General features: G+C 35.5%; 1 protein-coding gene across 1 annotated transcript in view; it reads right to left on the minus strand.

Moving 5' to 3' along the window:
• The window catches only part of myo1d (myosin 1D), a 129,204-nt gene that overhangs the window by 27,460 nt on the left and 89,311 nt on the right, over nucleotides 1-12,433 (minus strand). The window contains exon 22 of the mRNA XM_056469283.1: nucleotides 10,932-11,086. Within this exon, the coding sequence (XP_056325258.1) occupies nucleotides 10,932-11,086 (155 nt within the window). The remainder of the gene's footprint in view (nucleotides 1-10,931; nucleotides 11,087-12,433) is intronic.

A 12,433-nucleotide genomic window follows, 5' to 3' on the forward strand; every position in this document is an offset into this window, starting at 1 on the left:
TTTCTATCCATCGATTTAAAGAATGCTAATAGATGTACTATTATTGTAATATTTAGAGTTTTATGAAATTACAGGGTCATTGCGCTTATTGAGATTTAATTTTAAAGTAAAATAGTTCACCCAAAAATGAAAATTCTGTCATCATTTATTCCACTGTTTAAAACCTATTTGATTTTCTCTCATCTGATGAACAGAAAAGAAGATATTTTGAAATAAATGCTGGATACTTGTAACCATTTTCTTCCATAGTATTTGTATTTACTACTGTGGAGGTCAATGGTTATAAGTTTCCAGCAGTCATCAAAATATCTTCTTTTGTGTTTAACAGAATTATGATCTCACAATTTTCTTCTCTTAAATTCTGACAAAACAGAAGTATTACTTATTGGTAGGCCCACACGGAATCTGCGTGTGCAGAATTCCGCAAATTTTTTGCAGGTTTTCCACAGAATTCCGCAGATTTTTAGCCCATCATTAATTCTGTTTATTTACTTAAGTAAATCTATATTTATTCAGTTTTTAAATTAAATACAGTAATATTATTGACTAATATGAAAATGTTCATCTGATTTATGTACAGTGCAGTTTGTTCAGTAATATTTTCTGTCTTTTAGTAGAGATATTATATGAGAGACTTGCTTTGTTTACCAAATAAAGTGAATCTAATTGTATTTGCATCTTAAACATTAAATAAAAGTTAAAAAGGTGTTCTATTTTATTTCACATATTAAGGTTTTAGTTATGATACTCCCAAATAATTCAGCAGAAATCTGCAGATTTTTAGCAAAATTCTCAGCAGAAATAACAAAAAACGTCCACAGATTCCGTCTGGCCCTACTTATTGGGCCTAAATCCTGTACACAGCGGATCTCACAACTCGACCTGCAATTAGAGGGATCCAAAGTTAGTATCAGGTTGACTGTAAAAGATCTGGGTGGCATATTAGACAGCCATTTAACTTTTGGAAATCATACCTCTTTTGTCAGAAAAAAACCTTTTTTTATCTGAGAAATATTGCTAAGTTATGAAGTATGCTATCCATCTCAGATACAGAAAAGCTAGTTCATGCTTTTATGACTTCTAGGCTGGATTACTGTAATGCTCTGTTCGCTGGTTGGCCAGCAACCTCTATTAATAAACTTCAGTTTGTGCAAAATGCAGCTGCCAGAGTTCTTACCAGTTCAAGAAAATATGACCATATCACCCCAATTTTATCCTCCTTACACTGGCCATCTGCTAAGTTCCGTATTGATTATAAAATAGTGCTTCTTACATATAAAGCTTTAAATAATCTAGCTTCTGTTCATCTAACCAACCTTCTGTCTAGATACATTCCAACCCGCTCTTTAGGATCTCAAAACTTAGGGGTTCTGGTAGTATCCCAGAATAGCAAAGTCTACTAAAGGAGGTTGAGCCTTCTCATTTATGGCCCCTAAACTCTGGAATAGCCTTCTTGATAATGTCCAAGGCTCAGACACACTCTCTCAGTTCAAAACTAGATTTGAACTAGAAGACCTATTTTTTTGTAAAGCATACACACAACGCATCACATAACAGTATGATGCACGAGTGTGCTCCACGCAGGTGAGTGGGCTTGACAACCACCTGTAGGACACACTGCTCCTGTCTTAATGCACTAGGCATTTTGTTAAAAACACTCATATGCTTTACATGTTTGTTTCTATATTTGTTTATATTGCAACTATTTTCTTTTATAGCACTTAATTTTTGCATTTTGTGTTTAAATACACTATGAACAGCAGCTACGCTACTTATTTTCTTTATTTTCTATTTCCACCTGGGTATACTCAGAAACCTCTAGAGATTATGCAGCGCCATTGATGTGACTCAAGAGCTATGAAGAAATGATGCCATGGTATCTATAATTTTTCTCCACTTGTCAATTAGTGAAGTTTTGTTCTTCGCCACTGTCGCCACTGGCTTGCTTGGCTTGAGAATTGTGGAGCTACGCATCGATGGATTCAGTGTTTGGACTTTCAGCAGTGAAAATTAAACCACACTGAACTGAACTAAACTGAACGTCAACTCTGAAACTGGACTGACACAGTTTCAATTTACTAGAACTTCCATGTTAAGCTGCTTTGACACAACATTGTAAAAGCACTATAGAAATAAACATTAATACACCACACAAGTGTAAACAGTGAGTGACTTTTTTTTTTAGTTTGAACCATCTCTTTCCAGTTTAAAATTTAACTATCAGCAAAGAATAGTAGAACAAAGGAAAACAATGCACATGAAAGCAAAGCTAGTTTTATTTTTATTAATTTATTACTTGAGCTGAGAAATCAAATCTTTTTAATTATGAGGGGTCATTGAACTATAAAAGCTAAATTTCTTGTTGTCTGAAAGCAGCCTGCATTGAATCTAATCTGCCAAAATTACAGGTGCCACTATGTGACCGTGTGTCTAAACCATAGACTGTATAAAAATATGAATGTAGAGTCTGTGATTTCACCCATAGGTTTCTGAAGAGTGCAAACAATGTTAAAGTGGGTGGAGCTAACAATTGCCATTAACCATGCTTCTCTCCTAGTTAATAGAACATGGGCAAAGAGGTGGGAAGTTTTTTTATTTCTTTTTTTCTTAAAATGCTTAAAACTTGCTTAAATGCTTATGCTTAAATGCAACTTGTTCATGTTCTGGCCACATGTGCTTCATTGCATACTTTATTAATAATATCAATAATATTTCCTAAATTTGGTATTTCAATGCATTTAGCCATATTAAATATTATCGTTAAGTTGAGCTAGTGTTCAAGGACAGCACTTTTTTGTCTTCGCTCTTAGTAATGTGACAGAAGACCTTGTCAGTCTTTATCGCACATGAAGCATGTCAACTCAGATTTAATAAACTGAATTGCCTCCTCCACAAAGATGTACTGGAAGGAGAAAATTTGTTCAGATGTTCAACACAGTATATGGATTTGTTTAGTTTGTTTCTCAAGGTTCTTTTTTCAGCCTTAAATACAGGTTCCAAAAGACGATTTTCACAGTAACCATTTTGAGTTTGGACAAAAATCTTTCACACTAGATATGGAGTTAACACTAACACTAGAACTACAGAGGCACACATTTTGCCCATTTCTAAATGTTGTAATTCATTAACTGCTAAAATAAAACCCATATAACTACTATACCCTGATTTTTCTCAAATGTGTGTATATTTTTATGTAAACATTGTCATTTTATTAAAATTGCAAAACAAAAATACTGAGTATTTTTTGCAGGGCTATAACAGGCAAATTTAATATCACCTTCAGAGACAATCTAGTTCCTCAATAAGCTACTTTATATTACAAAACAAGATCATTTTTTAGGCTAATGACTTAAATCTGATGACAGACTACGATTTTAATGGTAGCTACAGTGTTAAAGAGTTATTGAACCATTGATTTCCTATTTTCATTTAACTCTTTTTCAATATAAATAACATTTTAAGAAATGAAAAAGACTTATTGAAGTAAAACTTTCTTCATGGAACTCTGAATGCCAATAAAGAATCATACGTTTTTGTAGTCTAAACCAGTGGAGTCTAAACTAAAATATTTCTCAGGGCAGGAGCACACAAAGCAGTGTTGGGTTTCATCTGCGTTAGATGTTTGGCATCAGTTTAGTGTGTACCAGCCTTAAATCAAACCTAAAGATATTTACAACATTTTATAAAGTAGCTTGAACATAAAACTATGCTTTATGAGCATGTTTTACGTCATTGAGATGTCCAAGAAGCTTTAACTTTTCAGTTGAGGTGCACAAGAGTTTTCAGTGCCCTTCATCTGCAACAAGAATTTGGGTTCACTCTTATTTTAACTTGTAATGGATTGCTAATACTGAATTATCACAAGCTAGACTGCTAATAATTCACCACTTAACTATTATCACTGAGTTAATAGGATGCTTTTAAACAAGCTATCATTGATTTTGGGTTTAATTAAATGTTTAATCGCTTAACACAAATTTATTTTGAACTTCAAGTTTTACAGTGTGTGTGGATTGCTGTAAATTGCTCTTCTCTCACACAAGCACACACACACATATTCAGTCTTTGTCTCTGGATCTTTTGCAGCACAGCACATTAACAGTGTAACAGGGAAGTGCAGATTGGAATCTGGCCCAGTTTCGTTAGCAAGGCCATGAAGGTCATTCAGAGGCACTCTGGGTAATAACCAGGCAGAAAGTGATCAAAGAACAAGTTAAGATCAATAAAGAGTAATGGCATGTGATTTTGCTGAGTTGAGAAAGTAAAAAAACAACAGATAATCCTTATTTTAGCAGTGCATGGAAAGCCCTGAAGACAAATCAACATGAAGGATGATTTAATATCAGTGACGGATTAGTGTGTAAGAGCATTTCCATGACCTTGTGACCTCCTATATGCATGTCAATATACAATTACAATGACAGAGATGCAAAGCCCCCCGTTTGCTTTCTACTGCCTGAAGCACAAGTCTTTGACCCCTAATCCTTAACACTGTAATGATGTCAGAAACGACAAGCAAAGTCCTACTTGCTCTCCCAATAGCACTGCAACGGGATTTGAGTCCGAAAGACCCCATTCATTCCCTCAGCGAAGTGTTAAAAGGGGACAGACTTAATGAATTCCTGTAGAGAACTCTTTCATTTCATCTCACAGAGCCTTTTAGTTCAAGCCACAGTGATCAATAGAGACAAGGGTCCTCATTCAGATGAGACACTAGCTGAGCTGACACCAACACCTTTGTTTCAAGCCCAATTTAAACAGATTACACAAACACACTGGACTTGGCATCTTGCAGTGGAATTCCCTCTTTTGAAAGAGTTACACAGGCTAATAATGGGGACTGAGGACTTTTTTTTGCTGCAACAAAGTAGTCAACAGAAGCTGAAGACTGAAAATAGTTCAGCTAATCCTGACCCGGGTCTTCACACGTTCTACTCTGTGCACGAGTGAGATGTTTTTTGATATCTGTGACAGGATGACTGACAGCTACAGTGATGCAGAAGGATGTGTGTCCATGTGTGTGTGTGTTTATCTGTCGGCTTGTAGCTTGGAACTCTTTGAATAATGTTTAAAGGCAGGTGTGACGGCTGGAGAGATGAGGTATTCCCTCTGTAGAGAGAAAGAGGCGCAGTGCTTTCTGTGTGCTTTGCATGCCAATGATGAAGAGCCTGGTTAAAAATAGAGCTGCAGTCACACAACCTTAAATATTTAATCTCCTACATCTTGTCGCTGGAGGAGAAGAGAGAAAGTAGGGTAAGATAAGAGAAATACGGAGTACTCACAGGCTAAACTTTGGAAAGATGGGTATTAAAATATATATATATGATTGTCATTAATTACTCACTCTCCTGTTGTTTTTTAAACCTGTTTCTTTATGTTCTGAGGAACATGACAGTATTTTTGAAAAGTACTAGTTTAAACTTCCTTGCAACTTTGGTATTATAAAATTTATGAAGTATGAAGCTTTTTTCCAAAGCATGCATTAACTTTGTAAGAGGAATGCGCTGTTTTTAAAGGAACTGATTTTAAGACTAAAACAATTTTGTTTTACAATTAAAAAACTAAAACAAACATTACAAATTCGAACTATTTTTTAAATATTTTGCTAATGTTGTTTAACAGAGCAAGGAAATTTTCACTGTATGTCTGATAATATTTTTTATTCAGGAGAAAGTCTTATTTGTTTTATTTCAGCTAGAATAAAAGCAGTTCTAAATTTTTTAAAAACCATTTTAGGGTTAAAATTATTAGCCCCTTTAAGCTATATTTCTTTTCGACAGTCTACAGAACAAACCATCGTTATACAATAACTTGCCTAATTACCCTAACCTGCCTAGTTAACCTAATTAACCTAGTTAAGTCTTTAAATGTCACTTTAAGCTGTATAGAAGTGTCTTGAAAAATATTGAGTCAAACATTATTTACTGTCATCATGGAAAAGATAAAATAAAACAGTTATGAGTTATTAAAACTATTATGGTTAGAAATGTGTTGAAATGTTTTTTCTCTCCGTTAAACAGAAATTGGAAAAAAAAAAAAAAAAAAAAAAAAAAATATATATATATATATATATATATATATATATATATATATATATATATATATATATATATATATATATATATATATATATATATATATATATATATATATATATATAATATATATATATATATATATATATATATATATATATGTATATATATATATATTATATATATATATATATATATATATATATATATAATATATATATATATATATACATATAATATATATATATATATACATACATATATATATATATATATCATACATATATATATATGTATATATATATATACACATACGATTTTTTTTTTACTAATGTTTAGATATTTTATTTACTTTTAGTTTTATTTATATATATTTTATTTTATTTAGTTTGTTTATATATATTTATTATTATTATTATTTTAGATATTACTATAATAATAATAACAACTGATTCAGTTTTTATCCATCTCAATCTGATCAAACTGGTTCTCAGCCTCACTAGAAAAGAAGATTACCAACAAACCAACAAATAACATTTCAAATCCAGTCTGTTTTTCAAAATAGCACATCTTCAGAACAGAAAATATTTAATAGTATATGGTTTTGGAATGGCAGGTCATTTTTGGGGTCAGTTACTCCACAAAATGACTTAAATAAATTGTTCCAAAAATTCTGTGAAATATAAATTAATTTATTCATTTATTCGTTTTCCTTCTGCTTAGTCCCTTTATTTATCAGGAGTCGCCACAGTGGAATGAACTGCCATCTTATCTAGCATATGCTTTACAAAGCGGATGCCCTTCCATTGCGGATGCAACTCAGTACTGGGAAACGCCTATACACTCTCACATGCACACACATACACTACGGTCAATTTAGTTTATTCAGTTCACCTATACTGCATGTCTTTGGACTGTGGGAGAAACCGGAGCACCTGGAGGAAACCCACGCCAACACAGGGAGAACATTAAATTATACATTTTTAATTTCTAATAAAAAACATGGTATTTGTAGATTTAATTTACTAAATTAATAAATATATAATAAACACTAGTTTAAATTAAACAAGTTCAACAATGTGTTTATTTAATGTCTGCGTTATCTCTTTCTAAGCTTATTACCATTAGCACTGTTAGCTTAGCAACATGCTAACATAAACCTCACTCCACTGTGAAATTAATTATGGCTCTAGTCACCTGTGTGCACGCAGAATGCTGTTTGCATAGAAAGGTTAAATGCTGCCTATAGAGACAGCAGAAATCAAAGCTGATCGCTGCTTTGGAACACAGCCAGAAAGATGCAGGAATAATGAGGACGATAAGCACATACCGGGTCTCAGAGAAAATGAAAACGTAGAGAGAAAGTGTACACTTAGAAAAATAATCCTCTCCTCTTACTGCAGAGTTATCAGTGACTTTATTGACAACATTCTTACCGCAGATAAGAGGGTTACGAATTTTCTCGCATGTGGCACAGACTGTGCCAGTCAGACTGATTTTCAATACATGGGCTGTTCTTCCAATCTATTTATAGCACAGGCAGAAAAAAATGGTTATGTCTGCAGTTTCCCCGTGAAGCCGCTCTGGCAGAAAAGTCAAACCGGTTCAGTGTCAAACCTCAGCGAAACGTGCCTGGAGATCCTAACTCACTTAACGACCACACCGTGCATAATGTGATAGGTTCAGTATCACTGAAAATGATTTAAACAGACTACAGTTTTAGTATTGCAAACTCCTAAAAGCTGCTGCACAAGCCCTTTCCTAGACGTCACTGTTGAAATGGTGATAGGAAGTGAAGAAGCAGCCTCTGTGCGGTGGCTAGAGCTCAAGCCGGACAGCAAAGGAGAGATAAAGGTTAAGTACACATCTACAGGGAGAGGAAAGCAGCCTCAGAGCCTGGCCTTTTGTTCAGTGAATGGATCACGCTGATGGATGGATCTAGAAAGCGCTTACGACTGCAGGTCATTAGCAGCGAAACGTTAGCAAGGTGTTTTCACCAAAAAAATCAGTCTACTTGGGGGAATACAGAGGCTTTATTTAAACAAAAAGCAGTGAAGTTTCTGTGTAAGGCAACTAGATATTGCTGAGCATGTTCACTTGCGCAGTTATTTTTGTAGTTAAGCTACAATCCAACTGGAAAATACAGCGCTTCACTTTTTCACATTTTTTTAGGCTACAGCCTTATCCAAAATGGATTCAATTCATGTGTTTCCTCACAATCCTTCACACAATACCACATAATGACAATGTGAAAAAAAATGTTTTGAAATTGTTGCAAATTTATTAAAAATAACCTGAAAAATCACATGTACATAAGTATTCACAGTGAAGCTCTAAATTGAGCTCAGGTACATTCTGTTTCCACTGATCATTCTTGAGATGTTTCAGCAGCTTAATTGGAGTTCACCTGTGGTAAATTCAGTTGATTGGACATGATTTGAAAAGGCATACACCTGTCTATATAAGGTCTCAGGGTTGAGAGTGCATGTCAAAGCACAAACCAATCATGAAGACAAAGGAGGTGTCTCTAAACCTCAGAGACAGGATTGTCTCAAGGCACAAGTCTAGGGTTACAGAAAAAATTCTGCTGCTCTAAAAATTCCAATGAGGACAGTGGCCTCCATCATCCATAATTGGAAGATGTTTGGAATGACCAGGACTTTTCCTAGAGAGTCAGGGAGCAGATCAATAACCCGATGGTCACTCTGTCTAAGCTCCAGTGTTCTTCTGTGGAGAGAAGAGAACCTTACAGAAGGACAACTATTTGTGCAGTGATCCACCAATCAGACCTGTATGGTAGAGTGGCCAGACGGAAGCCACTCCCAGCCTGAAATTTGCCAAAAGGCATCTGAAAGACACTCAGACCATAAGAAACAAAATTCTCTGGTCTGATGAGGCTAAAATTGAACCCTCTGGAGTGAATGCCAGGCGTTACGTTAAAAAAAAAAAAAGGCGCTGCTCATCACCAGGCTAATACCATCCCTACAGTGAGTGCATCCACAAAGTATTGAGCAAAGGCTGTGAATACTTATGTACATGTGATTTTTCAGGTTTTTTATTTTTAATAAATTTGCCACAATTTATAAAAAAAAAGTTTTCACATTGTCATTATGGGGTAATGAGTGTATAATTTTGAGGAAATAAATTATTTTAATCCATTTTGGAATAAGGCTGTAACATAAAAATATATATATGGAAAAGTTGAAGCACTTTGAATACTTTCCGGATGCACAGTATATGCAACAAAAAAAATCTATTATTTTAAGAATTATAAACATTGCAAATAGTGTTGTCAAAAATCCCCCCAAAAAATTATAAATTTGATTATGAAACACCTACATATATTACGCTACTGCATTATTTTAAGTCATAAGAGGAACGTTTTTTCTTCTTAGACATGCTAAGAAATTAACAAATATGTATGTACAGTCAAGCCTGAAATTATTCATACCCCTGAGGTATGTTTTAAAAGTTGAGAATGGATGGCCAGGTTATTTATCATCGTTTACAGTGACTAAAGGGCCAACAAATCACCAGCAGGTACAACAGTGGTGACCAGGGCGATGCGTCACAGTGCACAAATGATCTCAGAATTCTGGGTAAAAGCCTGTGTAGTCAATGACCCAGCCAGGCCCCCATGTTACATATACAATTGCCAACAATGCATGCAATCATCCCAAGATCATAGAGTTTAGACCATTGATGATCTGACAAATCAACATTTACGGTGCATCAAATCAATGGATGGCCGAGCACAGTTGATGGCAATTTCTGTACAAACAAAGGTCATGGCATCTTACTACACTCTCAGCCAACCCAAATTTATGATGGCAGTTTCTGCTTTGAGCAATGTATTCTTGGAAAATGTTAGGCCCAATTTTCTCAACAGAACACACCCCATGACAGCTGTCTGGTATCTGAACTTCACTGTGGCATTGTGCACCTATTCAAGGCCACTGTGTTTTCTGTCAGTGATGGACATGCCACACTGACAGAATTGCCAAGGAGTGTCTTGAGGAACATGCTGGTGAATTTCTGTTATTTCACAAAACTCAGCTGATTTGAACCCGAACATTTCCTTTGTGCCTTGGAAAATCCGGTTTTAACTACATGACCGTTACCCCAGCAAACATTTTAAATTGTAGAAATACCAAAGTGGAAAGTTACAACAGAAAAATAGATATTTAAAATAAATGAAAATTCATATGAACTTCAAAGATTCTTACTGGATCACTGCATTTTCATTTTAAAGGGTACTGTACTTCTAGGGAACTACTTTTATGATTGTGTGTTTGTGTTTCTAAATCATAATCTGCCCTGTCAGCCTGACTCATTTGGCTAAAAGACACGGAAACATGACACTGAAACATGACACAGAAACATTCATTCAAACTGCCCTCGTCTTACCCGTATCTCTTGACCTCCCTCTAATCTCAGCACAGACGCACTTCACAAACCCCAGACAGTCAATCTCATTTTCTCTGACTCGCAATCTATACACAAAAACATCAAAAATGCGATTATAAAGCCTACCGCCCATCGATTTCAGGAAGTGTAACCCTTCAGCCCAACACACCAGGGCATAATTTAACAAACATCATGCAGAACATACTGAATTTTATCTCCTTTCTGCACCATGCACTTTGTATTCGGCAGCTTCTAGTAGGCTTAAATGCAGCTACTAAACCTAGAAGACACTAACTTTTCATAAAAAAGCCATAGGGGGTACCAATCTGACAGAACTAAGCTGACTGCTCTGTCCTCAAATGCCCTGAACTGGCATTACAGACAGCAGAATGAGTGAATTATTATGGTTGGCATTCTTCGCCTTAAGTGCCCTGGCTCCACCCACAATGCCCCGCTATGTCACTCAGGAGCGCCCCCTGTTGGTGTTACCTTTTAAAGTGGCTGAGCAGGGTCCCGACCAGCTCCCCGATGCGGCTGTCCCCCGCTGGCACCATGCCCTGCAGGCACACGATCAGGTCCCTGTTGTCTTTGGTATGGAAGACGACCAGCTGGTCCTTCCCAGGGGAAATGCTCACTCCGGTCACCTGAAAGAGAGAGAGAAAGGGTGATGAGAGTTAAATCAGCACACATACAGAGGCAGCAGACCACCATGTGCTAATAAGCACTGCCATAATCTAGTTCTCATTAGCGTGTTTTGGAAACATTATGCATCAGCAATTCATTATTTAGCAACAAGGTGTGATGCATGCTAATGGAGCAGATGACCTTCAGGACCAGTTGCATTTTCATGTTTTAGTAATTCATATACTATTATAGAGTTTATGACTATTTAAAACTAGCTTTTGTTTTTCTGTTTTCACTTATAATTTATAGTAATTTTAAGTATTTTGGATTTTTTTTCCCTACATTTCTAATTAACATGAAGGGCTCTATTTTAACAGTCCAGGCACAAAGTCTGAAGCGCAGGGCGCAAAAGCATTAAGGGCATGTACGAATCCACTTTTGCTATTTTAAAGACGGGAAAAAACGCTCTGCGCCGTGGTGCATGGTCTAACAGGGTTGAGCTTTTTCTCTTAATGAGTTATAGGTGTGTTTTGAGAATAAACCAATCAGAGTGTCATGTCTCATTCCCTTTAAGTGTCAGTTGTGTCGCTCCATGGCGCATTTGCTATTTACATGGTGGACTTTTCAAGTGGAAAAACTGAACACTTCAAAACAGTTTAACAGCATCTGCAGCAAGAGGATAATGAGCCTAATCCATTTAGCCTTTACTTTCACATTCACTCTTTTTTGGATAAGGAAACAGTGTTCTACGCACTCCACTGAAGACATCCATTAGCCAACGGAATTAATTCCGTTTGTTAAGCGCAAAGATTTGTTTCAAAACTATTTCTAAATTCAGTTCTAATTTCCAGCAAACGAATAAATGAACAATAATAACAAAGAGTGGTTAAAAAAACTGAGTTATATCTAAAGACATGTCCTATGCCCCATACGGTCCACAATCTGACAGGTGGACAAATCTAAGCTTGTTCTTAATAAAACAAATATAAATATGCATATAATAAATAATACTAACAATAATAATAACATCATAAAAAAACAAGTTGTTGTAAATAAAATGAAAAAAGCACCCCGAGGTGAAGGCTTGGAGGTAATGGTTCTTATATTTATGGAAAATAATAATTTTCGTAAAATTTTAATCCTTTAATTCTTTTTCATTTATAAAGATATTTAAGCGAGGCGCACAACTGATGTGCTCTGCGCTGGACTTTAGACCTGCTCTCAGCTGGTCTATTGCGCAGTCTTTTTTAGTTCCTCAAAATAGCAACGCACCAGCAATGTGCCTTAACACACCTCCTTTTTAGTCTATGGGTGCACATATGAGTGCAAATGCATTTGCTATTTAAACAGCGTGGTGCAAAACATCA

The sequence above is a fragment of the Danio aesculapii genome, chromosome 12, assembly GCF_903798145.1.
Source record: "Danio aesculapii chromosome 12, fDanAes4.1, whole genome shotgun sequence".
Lineage (NCBI taxonomy): Eukaryota > Metazoa > Chordata > Actinopteri > Cypriniformes > Danionidae > Danio > Danio aesculapii.